The sequence below is a fragment of the Budorcas taxicolor genome, chromosome 5 (assembly GCF_023091745.1).
Source record: "Budorcas taxicolor isolate Tak-1 chromosome 5, Takin1.1, whole genome shotgun sequence".
NCBI classification, from domain to species: Eukaryota; Metazoa; Chordata; class Mammalia; order Artiodactyla; family Bovidae; genus Budorcas; species Budorcas taxicolor.
In genome coordinates, this window is record NC_068914.1 from 163153654 (window position 1) to 163180676 (window position 27023).

At 56.7% G+C, this 27023-nt stretch overlaps 2 protein-coding genes across 2 annotated transcripts in view; both read left to right on the forward strand.

Moving 5' to 3' along the window:
- MOV10L1 (Mov10 like RISC complex RNA helicase 1) overlaps window positions 1-13509 on the forward strand; it is a 61314-nt gene extending 47805 nt beyond the window's left edge. The window contains exons 16-26 of the mRNA XM_052640709.1: window positions 7676-7784; window positions 8050-8222; window positions 8702-8848; window positions 9312-9433; window positions 9590-9689; window positions 9795-9959; window positions 11078-11251; window positions 11872-12021; window positions 12628-12735; window positions 13190-13327; window positions 13414-13509. Coding sequence (XP_052496669.1) covers window positions 7676-7784; window positions 8050-8222; window positions 8702-8848; window positions 9312-9433; window positions 9590-9689; window positions 9795-9959; window positions 11078-11251; window positions 11872-12021; window positions 12628-12735; window positions 13190-13327; window positions 13414-13509 — 1482 coding nt within the window. The remainder of the gene's footprint in view (window positions 1-7675; window positions 7785-8049; window positions 8223-8701; window positions 8849-9311; window positions 9434-9589; window positions 9690-9794; window positions 9960-11077; window positions 11252-11871; window positions 12022-12627; window positions 12736-13189; window positions 13328-13413) is intronic.
- A 6754-nt stretch (window positions 13510-20263) lies between these two features.
- PANX2 (pannexin 2) lies at window positions 20264-26933 on the forward strand. The gene is made up of 3 exons (XM_052641109.1): window positions 20264-20489; window positions 24815-26245; window positions 26590-26933. Exons 1-3 carry the CDS (start codon window positions 20264-20266, stop codon window positions 26931-26933), a joined length of 2001 nt encoding a protein of 666 aa, XP_052497069.1.
- Window positions 26934-27023: the final 90 nt, after the last annotated feature.

Consider the following 27023-nt stretch of genomic DNA (forward strand, 5'->3'; position numbering starts at 1 on the left):
TTCAGTCGCTCAGTCGTGTCCAACTCTTTTCAACCCCATGGACTGCAGCACACCAGGCCTCCCTGTCCACCACCAACTCCCAGAGCTTACTCAAACGTGTGTCTACCGAGTCGGTGATGCCATCCAACCATCTCATCCTCTGTCATCCCCTTCTCCTCCCACCTCCAATCTTTCCCAGCATTAGGATCTTTTCAAATGAGTCAGCTCTTTGCATCAGGTGGCCAAAGTATTGGAGTTTCAGCTTCAGCATCACTCCTTCCAATGACTATCCAGGACTGATCTCCTTTACGATGGACTGGTTGGATCTCTTCGCAGTCCAAGGGACTCTCAAGAGTCTTCTCCAACACCACAGTTCACAAGCATCCATTCTTTGACACTCAGCTGTACTTACAGTCCAACTCTCACAGCCATACATGGCCACTGGAAAAACCATCACTTTTACTAGATGGACCTTTGTTGGCAAAGTAATGTCTCTGCTTTTTAATATGCTGTCTAGGATGGTCATAACTTTCCTTCCAAGGAGTAAGTGTCTTTTAATTTCTTGGCTGCAATTACCATCTGCGGTGATTTTGGAGCCCAGAAAAAAAAAATCTGTCACTGTTTCCACTGTTTCCCCATCTATTTGCCATGAAGTGATGGGACCAGATGCCATGATCTTAGTTTTCTGAATGCTGAGCTTAAACCCAACTTTTTCACTCTTCTCTTTCACTTTCATCAAGAGGCCCTTTAGTTCTTCTTCACTTTCTGCCATAAGGGTGGTGTCATCTGCACATCTGAGGCTACGGATATTTCTCCCGGTAATCTTGATTCCAGCTTGTGCTTCCTTCAGCCCAGCGTTTCTCATGATGTACTCTGCATAGAAGTTAAACAAGCAGGGTAACAATATAAAGCCTTGGCGTACTCCTTTTCCTATTTGGAACCAGTCTGTTGTTCCATGTCCAGTTCTAACTGTTGCTTCCTGACCTGCATACAGATTTCTCAGGAAGTAGGTCAGGTGGTCTGTATTCCCACCTCTTTAAGAATTTTCCACAGTTTGTTGTGATCTGAACAGTCAAAGGCTTTGGCATAGTCAGTAAAGCAGAAATAGATGTTTTTCTGGAACTTTCTTGGTTTTTCCATGATCCAGTGAATGTTGGCAATTTGATCTCTGGTTCCTCTGCCTTTTCTAAATCCAGCTTGAGCATCTGAAAGTTCATGGTTCATGTACTGTTGAAGCCCAGATTGGAGAATTTTGAGCATTACTTTACTAGCGTGTAAGATGAGTGCAGTTGTGTGGTAGTTTGAGCATTCTTTGGCATTGCCTTTCTTTGGAATTGGAATGATAATTGACCTTTTCCAGTCCTGTGGCCACTGCTGGGTTTTCCAAATTTGCTTGCATATTGAGTGCAGCACTTTTGCAGCATCATCTTTTAGGATTGGAAACAGCTCAACTGGAATTCCATCACCTCCACTAGCTTTGTTCGTAGTGATGCTTTCTAAGGCCCATTGACATGACATTCCAAGATGTCTGGCTCTAGATGAGTGATCACAGCATTGTGATTATCTGGGTCGTGAAGATCTTTTTTTTGTACAGTTCTGTGTATTCTTGCTACCTCTTCTTAATATCTTCTGCTTCTGTTAGGTCCCTACCATTTCTGTCCTTTATTGAGCCCATCTTTGCATGAAATATTCCCTTGGTATCTCTAATTTTCTTGAAGAGATCTCTAGTCTTTCCCATTCTATTGTTTTCCTCTATTTCTGTGCAGTGATCACTGAGGAAGGCTTTCTTATCTCTCCTTGCTATTCTTTGGAACTCTGCATTCAAATGGGTATATCTTTCCTTTTCTCCTTTGCCAATAGCTTCTCTTCTTTTCACAGCTATTTGTAAGACCTCCTCAGACAACCACTTTGCCTTTCTGCATTTCTTTTTCTTGGGGATGGTCTTGATCCCTGCCTCCTGTACAACGTCATGAACCTCTCTGTCGTTCTTCAGGCACTCTGTGTGTCAGCTCTAATCCCTTGAATCTATTTGTCACTTCCAGTGTATAATTGTAAGGGATTTGATTTAGGTCAGACCTGAATGTCCTAGTGGTTTTCCCTACTTTCTTCAATTTAAGTTTGAATTTGGCAATAAGGAGTTTGTGATCTGAGCCACAGTCAACTCCTGGTCTTATTTATGCTGACTATGTAGAGCTATAACCTAACACCATACATAAAGATAAACTCAAAATGGATTAAAGACCTAAACATAAGACCAGAAACTATTAAATTCTTCGTGGAGAACATAGGCAGAACATCTGATGACATAAATCAAAGCAAGATCTTCTATGACCCACCTCCTAGAGTAATGGAAATATAAACAAAAGTAAACAAGTGGGACCTAATTAAACTTAAAAGCTTTTGCACAGCAAAGGAAACCACAAACAAGGTGAAAAGACAACCCTCAGAATCAGAGAAAATAATAGCAAAGGAAACAAGTGATAAATAATAAATTTCCAAAATACACAAGCAGCTCATACAACTCAATACCAGAAAAGCAAACAACCGAATCAAAAGGTGGGAAAGGGATTCGAAGAGACATTTCTCCAAAGAAGATATACAGATGGCTAACAAGCACATGAAAAGATGCTCAACATCAGTCATTATTAGAGAAATGCAAATCAAAACCACGATGAGGTAGCACCTCACACCAGTCAGAATAGGCATCATCAGAAGGTTTACAAACAATTAATGCTGGAGAGGGTGTGGAGAAAAGGGAACAATCTTGCATTGCTGATGGGAATGTAAAATGATGAAAGATGGTATGCAGACTTCTTAAAAAACTCCTTATAAAACCACTATGGAAGTGAAAGTTAAGTCGCTCAGTCGTGTCCAACTCTTTGCGACCCCGTGGACTGTAGCCCACCAGGCTCCTCCCTGGGAGTCTCCAGGCAAGAATACTGGAGTGGGTTGCCATTTCCGTCTCCAGGGGATCTTCCCGACCCAGGGATCGAACCCACATCTCCCGCACTGTAGACAGACGCTTTAACCTCTGAGCCACCATATGACCCAGCAATCCCACTCCTAGGTACATATCCTGAGGAAATAAAAACTGAAAAAGACACATGAATCCCAATGTTCATTCCAGCACTATCTACGATAGCTGCAACATGGAAGCAACTTAGATGTCTGTTGACAGATGAATGGATAAAGAAGCTGTGGTACATATATACATGGAATACTACTCAGCCGTTAAGAGGAACGCATTTGAATCTGCTCTGACGAGGTGGATGAAACTAGGGCCTATTATACAGAGTGAAGTAGTAAGTCAGAGAAATAAATATCATATACTGACACGTATATATGGGATCTGAAGAGATGACACTGATGAATTTATTTTCTGGGCAGCAGTGGAGAAACAGAGAACAGACCTACGGACACGGTGGGAGGGGAGGAGGGAGAAGGGGAGATGTGAGGAGAGACTAGCGTGGAAATCCACAATACCACAGTGAGATAGACAGGCAATGGGAATTCGCTGCGTGACTCAGGCGACTGAGTCAGGGGCTCTGCCGCGGGCGGGAGGGCGGGGCGGGGCGGCAGACGGGAGGAGGGGACAGGGCGGTGCCTCTGGCTGATTCTCGTCCATGTGTGACAGAGAAGCAGAAACTTTGGCTGCTTCTCCCATCTGGGTCCTTTCACTTCTTCTTCTCCACTTGTCTTGGGTAGGACTTCCAGGACTGTTCTGAGCAAGTGTGGTGAGAGGACACCCTTGTCTGGTCCCTGATCTTACAGGGGTGCTTCTAGTTTCTCACCATAGCGAATAACGCTCGCTGTGGGCTTTTCACATATGGCCTTTACCATGTTGAAGTAGGCTCCTTCTGTGCCCACTTTTTGGAGCATTTTTATCATAAATGGATGCTGAACTTTGTCAAAGGCTTTTTCTGTATCTGTTGAGATGATCATATGGTTTTTATCTTTCAATTTGTTGATATGGTATATCACATTGATTGGTGTGCATATATTGAAGAATCCTTGCATCCCTGGAATAAACCCAACTTGATCATGGGATATGAGCTTTTTAATGTGTTCTGTTTAAAAATTCTGTTTGCTAGAATTTGTTGAGAATTTTTGCATCTATGTTCATCAATGATACTGGCCTGTAATTCTCTTTTTTTGTCTTGTCTTTACCTGGTTTTAGTATCAGGGTAATTGTGGCCTCATAGAATGAGTTTGGAAGTATTCCTTCCTCTGCAATTTTTTCGAAGAATTTCAGAAAAATAGGCATTACCTCTTCTCTAAATGTTTGATAGAATTGCCCTGTGAAGCCATTGGCCCTGGGGTTTTGTTTTTTGGGAGATTTTTGATCACTGTTTCGATTTCAGTGTTTGTAATTGGGTTGCTCATGATTTCTGTTTCTTCCTGGTTCAGTCTTGGGAGGTCAATCTTCTCTCAGTACCTGTCTATTTCCTCTAGGTTGTCCATTTTACTAGCATATAGTTGCTCATAATCTCTTATGATCCTTTGTATTTCTGTTGTCTGTTATGACCTCTTCTTTTTCATTTCTAATTTTGTTGATTTCATTTTTCTCCCTTTTTTTCTTGATGAGTCTGGCTAGTGGTTTGTCAGTTTTGTTTATCTTCTCAAAGAACCAGTTTTTAGTTTTATTAATCCTTGCTCTGTAGTTTTATTTTTAAGTTACATGGTTTTTGTGTACACTCAGGCACGTTTTTATCGTTACACATGCATAGAAGACTTCCGAAAGCACTGCACACCAGGAACATCATTCTTTTGTGATCTTTGTGCAAGTTACAAGGGTATCTTTTAATGTACAATCAGTAGGTCCATAAATACCTGGTATTATGTGCCAGGTATTGTTCTAGGCTCTACATTTTATTTTTAAGACTAAAATAGAAGTGGTTTTATTTATCATTGTATTTCCATTAATAAGAAAAACCCTTCATGCCACAGGTTACAGCTTGTAACTTATAATTCTGTGCTGTTGGAATTTGCTTTTTTGAGCATGCTTTGACTTGATAGTAAATGCAAATTTTTAAGTTATATCTGACATATATAAACCTTTTTACTACCTTGTAGCCCCTCTCCAAAAATGGAGAACTTATAGCTGTAGAATGCCTACACAACCACAGAAAATTCTCTAAAGGTTTCCATTAAAATCATCTGCTATGTAACTGGTAGTTGAACTCAGTTTTGCTCCGAAAAATAGAAAGAGGTCTTCACTGAACAAAGGTGCAATGTCATCTGCAAAACTGTGTTTTCACCTCATTTCCTGGCCCATCCCACTGCCCGATTCTCAGGAAGTATTGCTGTTGTGGTGGATCACAGTCCTGATGAGCTGAATCTTAGCACTTTAAATACAGAGCATTGTCCTGTTACAGATTAGCCAGCTTGCGGACAAAGCACCCAGCCAAGGTAGAATTGCAAGGAGTGGATTCACCTTCCCGGCTAAACGACTGAAAATCAGACAGAATGTGTGAAGCAGCAGGTTCAGACCTTGAGCAGTGATTCCTGAGAGGAGAAACGAGAAGCAGCCACTGCGGTCACCCCAGCCCCCGCCACCAGCCTTCAGAGCCCCAGGCCAGGGAGCCCAGAGCCAGAGCCCGTATCTGCCTCATGGAGAAGGCAGTGCTTTCACTAAATGGCCAGTGGTGTGTTTTGATCGACTTCAAATGGAGATGGGATTGGGAAAGATACTGCTTCTGTGAAAATACCCCCTTTTCGCCATTAGTGGTACACTCATTCAGCTCTGATCTTCATATTCCAGTAAGTTATTTTGTTCTCACTGTTAAACAAAAAAAAGAACACAAAAAGCCTTGCACAGGACTTTCCTGGTGGTCCAGTGGTTAAGACTCTACGCTCCCAATGAAGGGGGCCTGGGCTCGACCCCTAGTCAGGGACGAAGACTCCGCGTGCTGCAGCTAGGAGCTCCACGCCACGACCAGGGCCCAGCGCAGCCGGACGAGTAAACTAAAGAAAAGACACGCAGTGAGAAGGTGAGCGCGGACTGCCAGTCACGCCACGACCGGGGCCCAGCGCAGCCGGACGAGTAAACTAAAGAAAAGACACGCAGTGAGAAGGCGAGCGGCGGGCTGCGGGCCACGCCACGACCAGGGCCCAGCGCAGCCGGACGAGTAAACTAAAGAAAAGACACGCAGTGAGAAGGCGAGCGGCGGGCTGCGGGCCACGCCACGACCAGGGCCCAGCGCAGCCGCGCAAGTAAACCAAGGAGACATGCAGTGAGAAGGCGAGCGGCGGGCTGCGAGTCACGGCGTCTGGTACAGCAGTTATGTCGAGACTGCATGTTGAAGAGTTTCCAAATTCAATAGTGAAAAAGTTTTAATGAGCCAATACCTGAGCAGACGGTGTACAGATGAACCATGTACAGGTGACAAGACCGTGAGAAGATGCTCAGTGTTAGTTGTTAGGGAAACACACAGCCACAGTGAGACCCCACCACACGCCTGTTAACGTGGCTACACTCTGGCACAAGGGAGCCTCACTGCACTCGCCGGTCGGAACACAGACCGGCCTGGACACAGGGCATGAGTGCCTGAGCAGGAGATGGCCCGCAGCGCGCGTGCAGGCGTCTCCCCGGGGGCAGTGGGAGCGCGTGCGCAGCAGCCTCCCTGACAGTGGCCCAGACCCAGAAACAGTCCCTGTCCATCCGCGGACGGCAGGCCAGCACTCAGTTTGTTCTCACCATGAGTGTCTTCTCAGCAAGAAAGAGGGTAACGTCTGCGTACACACAGCCCAGAGGGGTCTCTAGACCTCCTGTTGCACCACGTGGTGATGTCAGAGAGCCTGCGTCTGTGCGCTTCTATGAATAGAACATTCTGGAATGTGCGCGTCAGTCTGCAACAGCAGGAGGGTGTATGGGGGTGCTTGGGGACTGAGAGGCAGACTTGCTTTTTTGTGGTGATGGGTTCACGGGTGTGTGTGTGTCCAGACCTGTCCAGCTACATGCTTTGGAGGCCCACTCCTTACTGTGTGTTAGTTTTCTGTAAAACTGAGATGATGTTGGCAGGGTGGATTGCTGTGATCTCTTGGACTAAAATTTGGTAAAAGATAAAAACTTTTCAGTGTGAAAACCTGTATAGAAATTTTACTTTGGGAATTTACACTGTGAAAGTAGTCAGGTGATTGCACAATCATATACGTGCAGAGCTGTTTATTACCACGTTGATTATAATGAGAAATTTGAAAAATAGTTCCGTTGGTCCAGGTCAGATTCAGTTTATGTTTAAAAACCAGTTTATGTGCAAAACCAGTTCCTCAGCACGATCCTGACCCAGTAAACGAGGGAGCAGCCCCAGGGCCGCCTCGTACCCAAGGGGCAGGTGAGGGTCTGCCTGGGGCCAAGTCCTTGCCGAGCTCACAGGGCCTCTTCACACACACAGAGGACCTGGGGTCCCGGGGAGCAAGGGCCATGCCTGCGGTCAGCCCTTGCGGGTTCTCGCAGATGAGCAGGCTGTACAAGGAGAGTGTACATCCTGGACTCAAGGAGAATATAGTCCTTTTAGCAGTTTTTATTAGATATTCTGCATTCTCATTACATCTGAAAGGGATGACCTGTGACCTATGCAGAGAGCTGTTAAGTCAATAAAACAAGCATTTGATGATGGTTTACATTCACACTTTAAGCCTGCGTGAACACAAAGCTTTCTTTTTAAGCAATTTTTTTGGTGTGATTTTTTTCTAGAATGGAAAAGCTGTGAAGGACCAAACTAAGCATGCCCCAGAAGAGCACCAGGCAGGTGTCCAGGACACACCAGCGCCGCGGGCCTTCACCACAGAGATCAGCAAGCTGGGTGAGTCTGGGACCAAGCTGGCTCCTGCAGGCCTGGAGGGGAGACGTCTGGGGCTGCCGGGGGACACACGCTCTGGCCTTGATGGTGGCTGTTCTTTTCCACCTGTTAACCACAACATCTGACACCTTGGTGACACTGTCCAAGTGAAGTGGGGAGGGGTGAGTGGCCTGGGCTTTTGCAGTCAGCCAGCTGTCCTGGTGAGTGATGCTGAGTGGGTCTTGAAGGGCCCTGCCTGTGACCCACTGACTGTCTCTCCCTGACTCAGTCAGCGGATTGCCAAAGGGGAGAGAAAAGGAGTTTTTCAACCCCATGCTCAACGAGAACCAGAAGCTGGCGGTGAGGAGGATCCTGAGCGGAGACTGCCGCCCGATCCCCTACGTGCTCTTCGGGCCTCCGGGGACGGGGAAGACGGTGACCATCATAGAGGCCATCCTGCAGGTAACGGCCAGGCAGTGTCGTGGGAGATGTAGCCTTGTGCTCCTGGTGTCAGAACGTGTTGGTGCAGACCTTGGGATCAGAGCATGGGAAACGGCTTAGAAAATCTCATTTGCTTTACCTGTAGCAGTTTGCTGTGTGGCTGTAGGGCTTCTGAGAGCTGGTGTCCTCAGTTCAGAAAGGAGTGGCTTCATTTCAGAACAGTCAACTGCAGGCGTTTCCGGTGCCTCCGTCTAGACTGAAACCGAGTGTGGGAAGAGAGGCTGTGCTCAGGGTCCTGTATCGCCGGGGCCCGGCTTGACCCACAGGCACCCAGAGCTGGTGCAAGGTTTCCCAGGGTCCCGCCCGGGCAGTGCAGGGCCTGGGAGACATGATGGCTGGGCCGGGCTCTGGCCACGAGGGGTGACCTATGAGCTCTCGTCGGGGGGCTTGGTGCTGGCTGCTGACCATTCCCCCTTTACCTTCCATGTGTCCTGGGGAAGGTCTTCCATGCTCTGCCGGACAGCCGGGTCCTGGTGTGCGCGCCCTCCAACAGCGCGGCTGACCTTGTGTGCTTGCGGCTGCATGAGAGTCAAGTGCTGCGTCCGGGCACCATGGTCCGCGTGAATGCCACCTGCAGGCTCGAGGAGGTGAGCACCCTCCCTGGCTCCGGGTGCCCCGCCAGAGGGCACAGAAGGGCGGCTGCCGCGCTGGTGTCCCGTGGCGGCCGGGCAGCCCCCGCTCTCTGAGGCAACGACATTCCTGCTTGCCTCCCCCAGATGTGTGCTTGCTTTTTGGTTCTGTTCTGCTGGTTTGCTATAAAGGTTTCCAGTTTGGTTAGCAAAAGAGATTAGAAAGCACGTGCAGATGTTTTGGGGAAGGATCTGCGGATTCTCTTGTTACACTCACAGTTCTGGCATCTGTAAGACGTGGATTATGTTGATAAGAAAACGTAAGATGTTTTGATTTAAAAGAACAATCCTACACCATTACATAGTCCAGCTAAAAAGGGGCAGCAGGACAGGCTTATTGTTGAGAATTCCGTTCTGCTTTGTGATTACGTCCAGTTTAAAGAATCACTCAGTAACCTTAAGGGTGGCCTGTCCCCCGCAGACCATCGCAGAGGCCATCAGGCCATACTGCAGAGACGGGGAGGACGTCTGGAAGGCCTCTCGCTTCAGGGTGGTCATCACCACGTGCAGCAGCGCGGGGCTTTTCTATCAGATAGGCTTGAGGTGGGAGCTCAAGGCTGGGGGCTTCCTGGGCGGAGGCAGGGCGGTGTGCGGTGTGGGGGAGAGTTGGAGGGGCCCAGGCTCCCAGGCCACGAGGCGAGGCTGGCCTTGCGGGCAGGACACTCGAGCAGGAGTGACCCTGGGACGCGTCTGCTGCAGAGTTGGACACTTCACGCACGTGTTTGTGGATGAAGCGGGCCAGGCGAGCGAGCCCGAGTGCCTCATCCCCCTGGGGCTGGTCTCGGACGTCAGCGGCCAGGTGAGGCCTCAGGCCCTGCCCCTCCACACACCAGGGGCCCGGGCAGCTGTGTCTGCCTTCCTCACCTGTGAGGCGCGCGCTGAGAGTTGCCCGTTTCTGCTGTAGATCGTCCTGGCTGGAGACCCCATGCAGCTGGGACCAGTCATCAAGTCCAGACTTGCCATGGCATATGGGCTGAACGTCTCCATGCTGGAGAGACTAATGTCCCGACCAGCGTACCTGCGTGACGAGGATGCTTTCGGGGCCTGCGGCGCCTACAACCCATTGTTGGTGAGCTCAGACCCACATGCGCTTCAGTCAGGCTGGACCCGAGGGGCCGACGGGGAGTTCACCTCTCTGTGTCCCTGAGTCGCAGCTGGGGGCAGAGGCCACCACCTAGGTGCCCCTGAGGTGCCTTCAAACCCACTGTCCTAGGAACTCAGGAACTGCTTCCTGGCCCCCTTGAGGGGCTTCCTGAGGGGTCAGCCCTTCCCAGCAGCTCCAGCCCGTCAGTAGGACCACTGCAGACCGTGACGCTATGGGATATGGGAAGGAGCTTTGTAAGTTTACCTGGAGGAGCAGGCAGCGTGTCTGCGGTCTCCTGAGGTGCCAGGTGGAGTGCAGGTTCCTGGTTCTTGGCTACTCAGCATCAAGGCACAGACCTTGGCATCTGCATTTCAGGAGCCTCAGCACCCGGACTCCCCCGTGCACAGGCAAGAGGAGGTTCCCCTCTGGACTTGGAACAGAAAACCAGGGGCAGGGATCATGGGCGATGGTCAGGGCAAGGCCTGGGCTCTGTTCCCCATTCCAGGCCCTTTCTGCCAGAGGGCAGGGCAGGCAGGTGGGCCCAGGGTGGCCAAGGTGGCAGGCAGGGGTCCAGGCCAGTGCAGCGGGCCCAGCCTGGCTGAGGGGGAAGTCGTGCTGCTGAGTCGGGTTTGGGGTTTTGACAAGCGTCTCAGAGGCTGGACCCGTCAGGATGACTGAGTAGAAGTGTGTCAGCAGGAGAGTCCTGGGCCTTTGGCCTTCCCACCCCAGGAAAAGGAAAGGCTGGAGTGAACGTCCTGGACAGCTGAGGCAGGAAACACAGTTGTCCTTGCCTCATGTCCTGGTGCTCCATCCCCAGTGGCTCTCAACAAGGTCCTGGCCGGCCTCAGAGACCCAGCACCCACCGCAGCAGATCCGAGAGCAGGCTCCCGTGGCCTGGATCAGGGTGCACCTTGGAGGCAGCCTGCAGTGCCCACAGGGGCCCTGTCTCCTGGTGGAGGTGTCCTGAGCGCCTCTGAGGCAGGAGGAGCTGACAGGGCGGTGGGTGCAGGTGCAGGGGGCGGGGGTGCAGGGCCCTCCTCCCCGGCAGCAGCTGCAGGGCGCCTGCGGGCTCTGGCCCAGGCCCTGCCCCACCTCCCCCCTAGGTGACGAAGCTCGTGAAGAACTACAGGTCGCACTCGGCCCTGCTGGCCCTGCCGTCCAGACTGTTCTACCACCGAGAGCTGGAGGTGTGTGCGGACCCCACTGTGGTGACCTCCCTGCTGGGCTGGGAGAAGCTGCCCAGGAAGGGCTTCCCCCTCATCTTCCACGGAGTGCGGGTGAGCTTCGGGCCGGCTCAGCAGGAGGGTGTACGCGTGTCTGTGCGTGGGTCTTGTTGAATCCAGTTGTTACCAGGCGTTTCCTGAGGGCCTGTGGTGGGCCGGCTCCCTCCTGCTGCTGCTGGTGGTGGCGGCGGTGTTCAGTCACTAAATTGTGTCTGACTCTTTGTGACCCCATGGACTGCAGCGCTCCTGGTGAGTGGGGAATAAAACCAGTGAGGGGGGCATCCTGAAGGAAGAAGCAAGGGTCACAATAAGCTTATTCATGACAAAATCTGTGTGGAAGGAATTTGCCAACACGCAGAAGGTTGTGTAGGAGGAAACGGAAACTAAAGCCCACCAGGTGCCCTGCCATGGAGATGTGCACGTGGAGCTCTGTGGTGTGCAAAGCACAGGCCTGAACGTAACGTTACTTTTTAATAAATACTCTTTTTTGCTAAGCTTTTCTTATGTAGGCTGTGCTGGGTCTTCGTTGCTCTGAATGAGCTTTTTTCTAGTTGCGGCGACTGCAGGCTGCTCTCTGCTTGTGGCGCACAGGCTTCTGGTCGTTAGGACTTCCCTTGTCAAGAAAATGACATTTTCTGATGAACCAGCTATTCTCTTATCTTCTGGTGACTCAGGGCAACGAAGCTCGAGAGGGACGAAGCCCGTCATGGTTCAACCCTGCCGAGGCCGTGCAGGCCATGCGCTACTGCTTCCTGCTGGCCAGGAGCGCCTCAAGCCAGGTGTCCGCTGGCGACATTGGCGTCATCACGCCCTACCGGAAGCAGGTGTGGGCTGCTCCAGGTCCTCTGCGCAGTCGTGTCCGTGGGGTCCCGCCCTCTCTGCCACTTCCCGCCTCTTATCTGGACAGCTGCTGCTCCTATGCCCCAGACGCGGTGGGCACACGCCTTGGGAAGGCCTGTCCTCTGGGCGCGCGGGAGCGGCCCCTAGTCCCTGCCCTCCAGCCTCCTCTCCTGACAGAGAGCCTAGCTTCTGTCCAGCGCCGCCTGGCGATCTCCACCCCTCTGCCCCAGGCCCCCACCCAGTCCTGCCCCGCCCTCTTCTTCCTGGCTTCCCTGTGGTGGCCCTCAGGCCCCTGGGGATGGGGTCCCCTGAGGCGCTCTGCCCACCCTGGGAGGCGCCCTGGAGCCACCCCGCTGTTGGCAGCACAAGGCGCCCTCGTGTCTGATACGAAACCCCACTCCTGGCAGCACCCACCAGCGCACCCCCATCTTAGATCAGGGCATGTGCTGTGAGCAACTGAGAGGTGATGAAACGCGATTAGGAGTTGAAAGGCCCTGATGCTCACTGGTTACCATTTGGCTCTTCCTGTTAACATATAAAGAAATGGTCAAATTTGTGAAATTTTATCTTTGATCTTATCTCTTTCAAAGGTAGAGAAAATCAAAATTCTTTTGCGAAACGTTGATCTGATGGATATAAAGGTTGGATCGGTGGAGGAGTTTCAAGGGCAGGAATACCTGGTCATTATCATCTCCACTGTAGGTGCCCTGTCCCGGACCTGCACAGGCCCTCCCCTTGAGCACTTACCTGCAGGGCGTTCTTTAAGAAAACAAAACAAGTACAGAATCCCAGGAAGAAGTGCCTAAATTTGGAGAGGGGAGCCCGGGATGGAGAGGAGGGGGAGGCGGGATCAGAAAGAGGGCAGCTGGGCTCCGAGGAGTCTGCTGTTCTTCTAAAAATTCCCACAGTGACCAGTGCACCACTGTTAACTGCAGGCAGATTAGGGAGTTCAGGCAGGAGAAGCAGCAGCGCTTCTTGAAACCCACACGTGAGGTTGCCCCTGGGGAGTACACAGTGCAGTGAGGCCTATCCCCCTCGTACTGCAAAATGAAGACACACTGACGTGTAACATTTTTAAATGTTTTTATATATCGAATTCCTTTGCACGCCAAAAATTTTTAAATGCTGTTTTTATTCATTTCTGTTTTGTAGGTGCGGTCAAATGAAGATAGATTTGAAGATGATAGATATTTTTTGGGATTCTTGTCCAACTCAAAAAGATTTAATGTTGCAGTCACCAGACCCAAAGCCTTGCTGATCGTCCTGGGAAACCCTCACGTCCTTGTCAGAGTGTGTCATGACCGGGGGCTCGGGGGGCGGGTGCTGGGGGCACAGGACGGCTGTGAGAGCCAGCCCGCTCCATGATGTGCCCGCAGGACCCGTGCTTTGGGGCTTTGCTAGAGTACAGCATCACCAACGGCGTCTACACGGGGTGCAACCTGCCACCTGAGCTGCAGCCGCTGCAGAAGTGAGCGCCACGTCTCCTGGGCTGCAGCAGCCAGCCTCCATCTGGCCCTGGGGTGACATTTCCAGTCTGCGTCCCTTTCCCTCGCACAGCTTCATAAGAAACTTCAGTGTCCCTCGTAAAGCCACCTTGGGAAGCGGGGGGGGCCCACGGGGAGCTCCACCCACTGGCCCCTGCCTCTCTGCGTCTGCAGCCGTGGCTGGGTGTGAGGCTGCACATCCCTGCCCAGCAGAGCCCTGTTGAGAAAGGGCGGCCAGAGGCCAGCTCCACCCCCGAGGGGCGCTGTCTGGGATGCAGGCTGCCTGGACTCCAGCCTTGGCTGCGGGTGTGGGGCCCCTGGTCTGACACCCGCTCCCCCTGCGGGCAGCTCCACACCTGCCTGCCCCTGCCCCGGGCAGTCCTGCTGCTGTCACCAAAATAAACGCTCGAGTGGGATACCTGTGAGGCGTGTACCTCACATGTGTAGGTGTTGGGGGATGGCCAGGCTTTCACGTGTCCTCCAGGCCCTTGAGCCACTTCCCTGTCCCGTGCCGGCTCTGCCCGAAGGCAGGCTGGTCGGGCAGGGGGCGCAGGCATCCTGCCAACCCACTTCCTGGTGCAACTAGGCAGGGCCACGGAGACCTTCCCATGAATTCTGCAAAGGTGGAGTGTGGAGTCTGTGGCAGGAGGGACGAGGCAGGGAATGTCCACACCGGAGTTCCCACAGCCGTCCCAGGACCCTGGTGCACACACTCTGTGACGGCTGCTGCCACCCCCAGTCCCAGAAGGGCCCTGTCCCTTATTGACAGCTGTGAGCACAGGACGTGCCCTCATCCCAGCTCACAGGTGGGAAAGTTCAGGTCCTGGTGGTCCAGCCTGGCACCCACTGGGGCCCCAGTGGTGGGGCCCAATGCAGGAGACGTGGGTTTGATCCCCGACCTGGGAAGACAGCACATGCTGTGAAGAGCTTAGCCCCGCGCCTCAGCTGTTGGGCCCCTGCTCTAGAGCCCACAAGCCCTAGCGCCCGCATGCCCCAAGAGGAGCCAGCGCAGTGCGAAGGCTGGGCGCCGCAGCTAGAGAGGAGTCCGCGCTCGGCGCTGAGGACCCGGGCGGCCAGAAGTTCATTTAGAGCGCTGCTCCTCCCCAGCACGCTGTAGATGTTCCCTTTTCATGGCAACCTTTTCGGTGTCTCCAGCAGAATCAAAAAGCCATTGTGATTTGACGCTCATCTTTGTCCACTTGACGAGGACCCCAGCCAGCTGTCCCTTCACAGCTGGAAGCATCATGTTATTGCTCCCTCCACAGAACCACACCCCAGTGCAGAAGGGGCTCAGTTGAAAATCGAGGCCATCACAGAGGGTCTGTTCCTCCCGGGCACACGGTGGGCTGGGGCCGGCCAAGCCCTCTTCCAACAAAGTGCCGCTGGGTTTGAGTGCAGCAGCTCACAGCTCCACTCCCTCCAAAGATGCCTGTGCCCCCACCCCTGGCAGTGGCTGCCTCTTGCCAGAGTGAGGGGTGCTGACCAGGGCAGAGCTCCCAGCCTACGTACCACCCAAGTTCAGGTTGAAGCGGCTCTCTGCTGCATTGTGCGTTGAGACGGGTGTGGTTACTGCAGCGAGACTCAGCCTGGCCTGTCCTGCCCGGCGTTTGCTGCTGCTCCAGACAAGTGCATTCAGTCCCCTGCATGTGGACAAGCCCTGTTCTGAGAGCTGTTCCATAAGCTGAACGGTGTTTGCCTGGGTACCCAGCTAACACAATTGACTGTGGTACTGGGCTGTAATAGCTTTATAATACTTTGCATACAAACAGCATATAAAAAACAGGATGAGAGCCAGCATACAGGGACTGGCATCGCATGAACAGGCAGGAAGAGTTACCAATGAGGAGGAAGACGAGGTGAGAGATGCTGAGCTGAAGGAGTGCCAGCCACCAGAGACGGGCCACAGTGTCACTCACGTCTGATGTCGATGGCACAGGCTCTGGTTCCATGCTGGATCAAAGTCTATCACCTGGAAGAAATGATCCAGTGATGTTTGGGTCAGAGCTCTTTTTTTATCGACAGATGACACAGTAGCCCTGCACATGTAATTCTGAACGGCTGCCACAAACAAGAACAGTGTCTCCTCCCACAGAGCATCCTCTGCCACTTCCTGCAGGCTGACACTCTCCAGCCTCCTCCTGCCTCTCCCCCTCCTTTCTCTGGGCCTCGGTTCCCTCAGGTCTTCCTTAATGAGGCCCCCATGTTGCGCAGCAAGGAGCTGAGTGAAGCCGTCCTCTTGCAGATCAGCCCTGGCGTCTCTCTGAGGGTCACTGAGCTGCTGAAGGTCTCTTTGGATTGGACATGGAACAACAGACTGGTTCCAAATAGGAAAAGGAATACATCAAGGCAGTATATTGTCACCCTGCTTATTTAACTTATATGCAGAGTAGAAACGCTGGACTGGAAGAAACACAAGCTGGAATCAAGATTGCCAGGAGAAATATCAATAAACCTCAGCTATGCAGATGACACCACCCTTATGGCAGAAAGTGAAGAGGAGCTAAAAAGCCTCTTGATGAAAGTGAAAGAGGAGAGCAAAAAAGTTGGCTTAAAGCTCAACATTCAGAAAACGAAGATCATGGCATCCGGTCCCATCACTTCATGGGAAATAGATGGGGAAACAGTGTCAGACTTTTTTTGGGGGGGCTCCAAAATCAATCCAGATGGTGACTGCAGCCATGAAATTAAAAGACGCTTACTCCTTGGAAGAAAAGTTATGACCAACCTAGACAGCATATTAAAAAGCAGAGACATTACTTTGCCGACTAAGGTCCGTCTAGTCAAGGCTATGGTTTTTCCAGTAGTCATATATGGATGTGAGAGTTGGACTGTGAAGAAGGCTGAGCGCCGAAGAATTGATGCTTTTGAAGTGTGTTGTTGGAGAAGACTCTTGAGAGTCCCCTGGACTGCAAGGAGATGCAACCAGTCCATTCTGAAGGAGATCAGCCCTGGGATTTCTTTGGAAGGAATGATGCTAAAGCTGAGACTCCAGTACTTTGGCCACCTCATGCGAAGAGTTGACTCACTGGAAAAGACTCTAATGCTGGGAGGGATTAGGGGCAGGAGGAGAAGAGGACGGCCGAGGATGAGATGGTTGGATGGCATCACGGACTCGATGGACGTGAGTCTGAGTGAACTCCGGGAGATGGTGATGGACAGGGAGGCCTGGCGTGCTGCGATTCATGGGGTCGCAAAGAGTCGGACACGACTGAGCGACTGAACTGAACTGAACTGAACTGAAGCTGAGTGGGGCTAGACGCAGATGCTGGTCCTGCGGCCACATGCTGAGAAGCTTCTCCGTCTCCTCAGTCGCTTTCCCATGCCTCTGCAACGTTATGCTCAACACCGTGTGCACAGCAGACCTCCACACGCTCCATGAGCTTGTCCTTGCTCTTCAGAATCATGCCGATGGCGGAATGGCTCACGTTAGGAGAGCGAACCACGGCGACCATCTTTTCACCTTGCTCCACTCAGTTATTTCCACTTTTGTTTCCGCCATTGTTTCTTGGCACTTCTTAGCAGTACTAGCTCCCTCACCACTGGTTTTCCACTTGCTTCCGGACATCCTGGCCTTGAAATAAAGGTGCTACCCCACTGCACTCTCCACAGTGCTGCAAAGTGAAGTGCAGAGAAGCACAGCCACTTGCAGAGGATGCGTGCAGTGACAGTGACGCCAGACACGTGAGCCAGCGGGACCCGACGTGTGAGCGTGAGCCATGGCTCTGCACGTTCACCGCCTGAAGGCTCATGTATAGGGCGCTCACTGTATCTGCCATGCAGCAAGGGCCTCATTTGTCCTAATCTGTGAGACTATGAATCCGAACCTGGGAGCCAGAACTTCCTCTGTGTTCTCAGGATTATTAGCTACGTACTCAACACAATACGCAGACATTGCAGGTTTTCATAACATGGAAGTAAAACTGATTTGGAAACACGTTATTAACAAGCCACCTGTCTTCCTGGGAGAACACTACTTGGGGCCAGAACGAGACAGCACAGAGTCACGCTTTTCCCTATTTTTCATCTTCGTTGATGCAAGAACTGATAAAACATCACCTAAATAGAGATGAGAACGTCTTGCTGTAGCAACATCCGTCAATTCCTCGAAGTCTTTCATGTGTCAGAAGCCACATGTTAATGTATTGGAGAGAGAAGTGACCACCCCCTCCAGTATTCTTGCCTGAGAAATCCCGTGGATAGAGGAGCCTGGCGGGCCACTGCCCATGGCGTCACAAAGAGTCGGACAAGACTGAGCGCACACACAGCAAGCACAGTCAGCCCTGTGCTGCGCTGGGTCATCCCGCCGTGTCGGCTCTTCAGACCCCATGGGTCGTCAGCACCGTGTGTGTGGATGTCTCAGTGGGAAAGGGCAGTCTGCCCCCTGCAACGCCGTCCTGCCCCAGAGGCTGGGTTTGGGGAGGGCGGCCCCCCGGTCTGGGCCGGATGGGCCTGGGGAGGGCGCAGCCCCTGTTATCCACCTCTGTCCAAGCAGGGGCGGACGGGGAGCTCAGAGCCCGGGTCTGGGCGTCACCTCCACATCCAGGCCTTCTGGGATGACGGCATCAGAGGGGCTGCTGCCACGGGGCCGCCGGCTGCAGCTGTGCCCTCTGTCCCGTGGGAAGGCGTGGGCCAGCGTTTCCACAGTGCCCACGGGGTCCCGTCACTCACCCACTGTGCTCCAGCGGCAACTCCGCCATGTGCCACGGCCACATGCCCACTCAGAGCCCACGAGGCCAGGGTTTGCTGCACCAGGCTGACTATAAAGTAAACCAGAGGGACTTCCCCGGTGGGTCAGTGGTTGAGAATCTTCCTACCAATGCAGGGGACACGGGTTCAATCCCTGGTTCGGGAGGATCCCACAGGCCACGCGGCAGCTGAGCCCACGCTCTAGAGCCTGAGGTCTGCAACAAGAAAAGCCGCTGCAACTAGAAAGGACCCCCATGCAGCAATGAAGACCCAGTACAGACCTGAATAAATGATAAGCTACACCAGAGATTGGGTCCCTTTACAGTGGAACTGCTAGGATGTGTCTAGGAAGTAGCTGCAGAACCAACCAGACATTGCAGGAGAGACACGGAAGATGGTGTGCCCTGTTCACCAGCAGGGTGGCTCAGCTCAGCACAGGTTTCCACTGTCCCCATCCTGCAGATGTACACGGAAGAGGAAAGGCCGTGACTACCTGAGTCGTCATGGGGAAAGGAGGGCGCGGGGACCTGCCAACCTCTGGATCGTGCAGAGCCAGTCACGAAAGTGTGCTGCTGTGGGGAAGGGTCAGCCCCTGACGGGAGGTGTCAGGCTTGGGGGTGGGGGGGTGGGGGCGTTATTTGAAAACAGGCAGCCGAGCTCCCTCAGTGAGCAGCAGACGAGTGAGATGACTTGGAATCCAGGGGCAGGTGTCATTTGGGAATATTCGTAAATCTTTAAAAGCACAGGCACATAAGGTTTTGTGTTTTGTTTTTAAAAACTGTGAAGTTAAGTCTTGAACAGGATAAACCCTTTCTCTGAACCTCCGGGCAGAGGGTAGGGAATTAGCTCACCGCAGTGACCCAAGGCCTGCAGATACTGGTGTTCACAGCATGCTTGGATGAATTACTGAATGCAGCTGAAAGTCCAGCTGCGGTACATATTTCACAAAGACCACGCATGCATCCTCTTACAATGGCGTGGGTTCCTGCCATGAAGGAGTGGAGTGAGACAGTGAGTCTCGCAGGCAGTGGGCATGGGGGTGCGGCTGGGCTCTGCTGGAAAGACAACCCAGGAGGGTGTGCAGGAGCGGTGCCTGAGGGTGGGTACCGCAGGGTCCGAGTGGAGGGGGATGAAGGTCAGGAAGGTGGCAGGGACCCCGGAGCCTGTGCCAGGAGGCCGGTCTGGAGAATGCGTTTGACAGTGGCAAAGGGACGGGGTGATAGAGTGGTGGGGTGATAGGTGCCGGGCTGGAGAGGCCTTGGGGCCACGTGGAGGTGTCGCGAGGGGAAAGGAGACCCTCACCCAGGCCATGGGTCGGGGTGTGGGCGCCGGGGACGCCGGCTGCAGTGGAGGGGCCGGGAGGAGACGCCCCGTAGCGTCCACCTGCCCGCTCCCCGAGCGGAGAGGGGTGCCAGCCCCCTCCTCTGTGTCCGTAACACCCCGGGTGGGTGGGGGCCTAAGCGCCCACCGTGGCGGCCAGGTATCGGTAGGGAGCGGAGAGGGACTCCGGGAGGCGGGCGGCGAACCCCTCTCCGCCGGTCGGGCGGCTCCCCGGACGCGGGGCTGGAAGAGGGGGGCCCGGGACGCCGCAGGTCTTCCCGCGTTTCGCCCGCGTGCCGCCGCCCCAGCGCCCCGGGAGAGGGGAACCACCCCACCCGCTCGGCCTTTCCCTCTTTCCCACCCTGAGTAGGCGGAGGGACCAGTCATTGTTCATTCATTTTATTTCATTTAAATATTTTTTGCTAAGTCATCGCCGGCGCCGCATCTGCGTGCGGGGGTGGGGGGTGGGAGGCGGAGCTACGCCGCGAGTCGCCGCAGGTAAACAGCCCCCTCCCCGCGGCGGGACAGCAGCCGCCGCCCGCCGCTGGGGGCGGGGGTCCCGCCGCCGCCCCCGCCGGAAGGACGCGCCGGGGCTGCAGCCGAGGCGGGGGCGGCGGCCCCTGCGCCTCCCGCAGCCCGCGCCGGCCCGGGCGGCCCGACCCCTGCCCGGGGGGCGGCGGCGGAGCGCCCCCCGCCCCCGCCGCGGGCCCCGCGCCCCGGGTCCTCCGCGCCCCCCATGCACCACCTCCTGGAGCCGTCCACGGACATGGCGACGGCGCTGCTGGCCGGGGAGAAGCTGCGCGAGCTGATCCTGCCCGGCGCGCAGGACGACAAGGCGGGCGCGCTGGCCGCGCTGCTACTGCAGCTCAAGCTGGAGCTGCCGTTTGACCGCGTGGTCACCATCGGCACCGTGCTCGTCCCCATCCTGCTGGTCACCCTGGTCTTCACCAAGAACTTCGCAGGTGAGGCCAGAGGCTAGTGGCAAAAAGGGCAGAGGCACTCTGGGGTCTCCCTGGCTGACCCAGCCGCCGCGGGCCTCCTCGCTGGGGCCCGCCGTGGGCGCGGTGCCCCGGGTCGCCCCGCAGAGCCCGTGCAGGTGTTACGGGGCGCTGGGGCTACCTCCCCATGTTTCTCCTCGCTGGATTGATTTTACCTTCCCTTGGTTCACACTGGGTGGAGGGGTGCTGCGGTCTAGGCATTGAGGAGACATGGGGTCTGGCCTGGAAGAGGGGAGACCAGGAGGGGGAGTGGGCAGGGTCTGAGAGGAGGAGGAGTGGCCAGGTGGGGACCGGAAAAGGAGGCTGCAGGTGATGAGACGTGGGAACACCGAAGACCGCTGCTGGGCGGGGTCCTGGGCCAGGTGTGAAGACCCTGTGAAGTGGGCAGATTCGAGTCCAGGGCCCAGGGATGCTCCGGCCACTGGGAGCCTGGGTCGGTCTTGGGAAGAGGCCCACCAAGCAGGCAGGGCCTGGAGGAGCAGGCAGTGGGGGCAGTGGACCACCTGGCCTCAGCAGGAGGCTGAGCCTGGGAGGCTGATGTGGGGAGGAGAGGGCAGGGACCACGGCAGTGTGCACGTGACGAGCGGTCAGAGGCTCAGGTCTGCAGATGTCCTGCTTGGACTCAGTGTCGGGGCGCTGAGGGCCTTCTGAGGAGAAGTGACCCCAGGTGAAGCGGGGCGGGGGGAGGGTGGGGTCCTGGGGCCACCGTCCTCCTGGGGGGCCACGGGGGTAGGTGGGTGGGGGACAGGAGACAGCACCCCCACCCCGGGTCTGGCTGGCAAGCGGTCTCAGGGTCCAGATGTCCAGGGAGGCCTCTGGGCACCCATCAGCCCGCGGCTGAGAGGGCCCTGGGGTAGCAGGGTGGAGCGGCTCTCCCTGAGGGATGCAGACAGACAGCTTTCTCAAAGGCCTCTCCTTCAGGGGTCCCTGTGACCAGGGCGGACGCTGCTCAGGCTGCCTCCTCCGACCCCCGGGCAGGGCGCGCCCACACCCACACGCTCAGACATTCCCGGTCCCTCGCGACCTGTCCCCTCGGCACCGAGTCACCACCCTCTGCAGGGTTTGAGCCCGGGAGTGGGGGGTGTCCTGCTGCAGCCAGAAGGATCCTTGTCCCACCCACCGGGGCCCAGCTGGGCCAGGGGGACCCAGTGCCCAGACCCTCACTTGCTGCCCTGGTGTGGGGGGGTCCACCCTATCTGCCTGTTGGAGACTGGGTGAGTGCATGCTGGATGTCCGGCTCATGGTGAGGAGCCGGCCAGACGGGACCTCCCTACACCAAGGCCTGTGCGCGTCCCCTGCCTGGAGGGCAGCTGATGGCTGGGAGACCCGCATGGCTCCACAGATGCCGCCCACCCTTTAGACCTGCTCTGTGACGGACGGAGGGGACAGCCAGGGGCATAGCTGAGCGAGAGGACCACTAGGAGGGGAGTTGGAGGGTCGCCAGTTTCTCCAGGGGCTTTTCCGATGGCTCCGTGGCAAAGAATCTGCCTGCCAGCGCAGGAGACACAGGAGATGCGGGTTGGCTCCCTGGGTGGGGAAGATCTCCTGGAGGAGGGCATGGCAACCCACTCCAGTATGCTTGCCTGGAGAATCCCATGGACAGAGGAGCCTGGAGGGCTGTAGTCCACAGGGTCGCAAAGAGTCGGACACGACTGAGCACGCAGCACAGAACGGGTTCTCCAGACGTCACATGGGCTCTGGGCAGAGGGGACCAACACCTGCCTTCTCCTAAACAGCCGAATACAGCCAGGTCTGGTTTCACTGTGCTTTGCAGATACTGCGTTTCTCACAATTTGAAGGTTTGTGACAACACTGTATCAAGTCATTTATCCAATAGCATTTGCTCAATTCACGTCTGTGCTGCATTTTTGCAATTCTCACAATATTTCAAATTTTTCATTATTGATATATTTGTTAAGGTGATCTGTGTGCAGTGATCTTTGATGTTACTATTGCAAAATGGTTACGACTCACTGAAGGCTCCGATGATGCAGAACATTTTTTTTAGCAATAAAGTGTTCTTAAGGGATGTACGTTGCGTTTCAGACATGCATATAGTATGCAGATATAGACTACAGTGGATAAACACTTTTACATGCACTGGGAAAAAATGTGTGACTTGCTTTATCAAGGCATCTGGAGCCAAACCTGCAATGTCTCCGAGGTGCCCGCAGGTGGGCAGGGTCTCCAAGGATACTAGGGCGCCCAGGGGCTGGGAGGACCCTGGCCCACGGTGCCATCCTCCGGAATGGTGCGCTTTGCGAGTAGGCTGTGTCTCGGGTCCCCGGCATACACCTGTGCAGACACCGCCGTGCCTGAGTGCCCAGTGCTCAGGCTCTGTGGCCCAGCAGTTTCTGCACCCCCCTCCCCAGAGTCCAGCCCAGGTCCCTGGCCCCTGCGGGTCGAGTCGGGACACGTGGCCGCTGCTCCTCCAGGGCAGGGTCACTGAGATGCGTGCGTGCCACACGTGGTCCCTGCTGGGTGGGGTCTGCTTCGCAGGAGCAGGAGGGAGGGGGAAGGACAGAGACTGGGCGCTGGGCTGGGCCTCCCCTGAGCTGGAGCCCCCTCCCCTCCCTCCTGGCAGGCAGGGCTGGTGGCGGGCATGAGAGGACCCAGGGTGGGGGCCGTGCCTCGGTGCACGGAGGGGCTTAGCTCCCCTGTGCCTGCAGCGCCACGGCCACAGGAGAGGTCTCCCCGTCCCCTGGGGCCTAGCTGGGGCCTGGACTGGGGGACCGCCCCCCAGGGTCCCTTTCCCCCAGTGGAGAGCATCTCCTGGCCTGGAGTTGGCTGTAAGGACAAAAGTAAGTGACTGAAATGCTGTTTGCTCAACCGCAAGGGGGCTCCTGCACCTTCCCCATGCTCTCGGAGCCTGACTCACCACCAGGCCCCAAACCTGTGTCCTGACCCGCCCCCACCCCCAGTGCCCCCCCCCCCAGCGCCATCCCTGAGCCCGCTAGCCCGCGCTCCTCCTGCCCCCAGGCCCCTGACTCTCCAGCGCCCACCAGGTGCAGTCCAAGGTCCACATGCCCAGAATGAGCTGTGGGCCCTGCTCTGGCGATGCTGAGGCCCGAGGCCTCCAGGATGGCGCCAGGCTGAGACGGGGCGGCGGTGGTCTGAGGCTGCGCATGTGAGAGGGAGGCAGCCTCCGTGGGCTGGGCCAAGGCGCCTACAAGGGTGTTTGTGTCCGTGGGGTAGCCGGCCCCTTGGCCCCTGCGAGTCACTGGCAGTGACCAGCTGCCTCCCCAGTCAAGGGCCGGCTTCGTGCAGCAGGCCTTGGGGTAGGGGGCCTGCACAGACAAACAGACGAGCACGCGGGTCCCCACTGCTTCTGGTCTGCGTCTCCTGGGCTGAGAGGCTTAAGCTGGGGCAGAGGGGGACTGAACGGCCCGCCCTGGGGCTCTTCAGCTGAGGGGAGGGGGGTGCCTGCTGTGTCCAGGTTGGGGCGCGCGCCTCCTGCCAGCGGGATGCTGCCCTCTAGGCGAGGGGCCCCGGGCGCCGGCGCCTGCAAGAGGGCACACCCCGGCTGGAGCCCAGCCTGATAGTGCAGTGACCCGGCCTTCAGGGCTCAGACCACCCTGCCCTGAGGACGGCGCTGAGGCGGCCAAGACCTGCCCTCTGGGAGGCCTGGGCTGGGGGCCACGCCTCCTGCTGTGGTCTGCGCCTGTCCTCACCTGGGGAACAGTTCTTCCTGCATTTGGGGCTTCCTGCGTTTGGGGCGGAGCTCTCACCCTCACGTGTTGGGTGGACCCTGGGGTCTGGGTGATGACTCCTTCCTGTCTGATCCCTGGAGTGGCTCCCCTGCCCACTCAGTGTCCAGGGACCTCAGGCCTGCCCTTCCCCAGGACAGTGGGTCTTGGGAGGACGCCCCTCACCTCTCACAGGCAGGCAGCACCGCTTCCGCTTTTCTTCAATCATGCCCCTGTAACCTCTGGCCAGGGAGGACTCGCCCAGGACACCTGCCCTTCTCAGGATGGGTGGTGGTGCCAGGCCCCGGGCTGTGTGGCCTGCGCCCCTGGCTCTGGACTCTGCCCTGTGTGCTGGGGGTGGTGGCACCTGGAGGGAGGCCTGAGGTTCCAAGTGCAGATCTCTGCCCCCCAGGTGAGCAGGGCTGTACCCTCCACCCCCAAGGCAAAGGTGACTGCGGTCTGTGGGGGGGGGGCGGGGGGGGCGGGGCAGGAGGTTGTGTAGGAGGAGACCCCACGGGACACAGCAGAGACGGGGAAGGGGGCTCCGGTGCGGCAGGCCGGGAGGGGTGCGATGTCCCAGCGCCTTCTCCTCTCTGCCCCCAGAGGAGCCCATTTACTGCTACACGCCGCACAACTTCACCCGCGACCAGGCGCTGTATGCCCGCGGCTACTGCTGGACGGAGCTGCGGGACGCGCTGCCCGGCGTGGACGCCAGCCTGTGGCCGTCGCTGTTCGAGCACAAGCTGCTGCCCTACTCGCTGCTGGCCTTCGCGGCGATCATGTACGTGCCCGCGCTGGGCTGGGAGTTCCTGGCGTCCACGCGCCTCACCTCCGAGCTCAACTTCCTGCTGCAGGAAATCGACAACTGCTACCACCGCGCGGCCGAGGGCCGCGCGCCCAAGATCGAGAAGCAGATCCAGTCCAAGGGCCCGGGCATCACGGAGCGGGAGCGGCGCGAGATCATCGAGAACGCGGAGAAGGAGAAGAGCCCCGAGCAGAACCTGTTCGAGAAGTACCTGGAGCGCCGCGGCCGCAGCAACTTCCTGGCCAAGCTCTACCTGGCGCGGCACCTGCTCATCCTGCTGCTCAGCGTGGCGCCCATCTCCTACCTGTGCACCTACTACGCCACGCAGAAGCAGAACGAGTTCACCTGCGCGCTGGGCGCCGCCCCGGGGGGCGGCCCGGCCGTGCGCGTCAGCTGCAAGCTGCCGTCGGTGCAGCTGCAGCGCATCGTGGCGGGCGTGGACGTCGTGCTCCTCTGCGCCATGAACCTCGTCATCCTGGTCAACCTCACGCACCTCTTCATCTTCCGGAAGAGCAACTTCGTCTTCGACAAGCTGCACAAGGTGGGCATCAAGACGCGCCGGCAGTGGCGCCGCTCCCAGTTCTGCGACATCAACATCCTGGCCATGTTCTGCAACGAGAACCGGGACCACATCAAGTCGCTCAACCGGCTGGACTTCATCACCAACGAGAGCGACCTCATGTACGACAACGTGGTGCGGCAGCTGCTGGCGGCGCTCGCGCAGTCCAACCACGACGCCACGCCCACCGTGCGCGACGCGGGCGTGCAGACCGTGGACCCCAGCGCCAACCCCGCCGAGCCCGACGGCGAGGCCGAGCCGCCCGTGGTCAAGCGGCCCCGCAAGAAGATGAAGTGGATTCCCAGCAGCAACCCGCTGCCCCAGCCCTTCAAGGAGCCGCTGGCCATCATGCGCGTGGAGAACAGCAAGGCCGAGAAGCCCAAGCCCGTGCGCCGCAAGACGGCCACGGACACCCTGATCGCGCCGCTGCTGGACGCGGGCGCGCGCGCCGCGCACCACTACAAGGGCGGCGGGGGCGACGCGGGGCCCGCGGCCGACAAGAAGCATGCCCGCCACTTCTCCCTGGACGTGCACCCCTACATCCTGGGCACCAAAAAGGCCAAGGCCGAGGCCGTGCCCGCCGCGCTGCCGGCCTCCCGGAGTCAAGAAGGCGGCTTCCTGTCCCAGGCGGACGAATGCGGGCTGGGCCTGACAGCGGTGCCCGCGGCAGGTAGGGGCCGGCAGGGCGGGGGCCGGGGGCCGTGAGCGGGCTAAGGATTGTGCCATCCGGGTGGAAATGGGGACAGGCAGGGGAGCCAGGTGCGGGCATGACCCCAGGCGGCTCCCTCGCCCCAGGGCCCCGGGAAGCAGCCGCGATGAAGGGCCCTGGGGCACACGGTGAGGTTGCTCAGCTCCTGGAGAAGGTTCTGGAAACTGGCGCCCCTGCTCCCGGGGCAGCCAGGGTCCGACCAGGCAGGCCCGGGTGCTGGGGACCGTCGGCGCCCCAGGAGGGGGGCGGGCAGGGCGCGCAGGGGGCGGGGCCTGCAGACGCCCTCTGCTCTGGGCTGTTTGCAGACGCGCCGCTCCCGGAGGAGGAGGCCCTGTACTCAGCAGAGCCAGCCCGGGGCGTGCTGCCCCCCGGGGGCCCGTTTCACGTCTGCTCGCCCCCCGCCGCCCCTGCCACCGCCCCTCTGTCGCCAGCCAGCCTGGGCAAGCCTGACCCCCTCGCCATCCTGAGCCGCAACGCCACCCACCCGTTGCTGCACATCAGCACCCTGTACGAGGCCCGGGAAGAGGAGGACGGGGCCCCCAGAGCCCCTCAGGACGTGGGCAGCCTCATCACCATCCCTCCGCCGCAGCAGATTCTCATCGCCACCTTCGACGAGCCGAGGACAGTAGTGAGTACCGTGGAGTTCTGAGGGCCGGGGCTGCCCGCGCGGCTGCATGACCGCGCCCCAGGCAGAGGCAGCCTCGCTTTGCCCGGCACTGCCCACGCGCCCCGGCCTCCC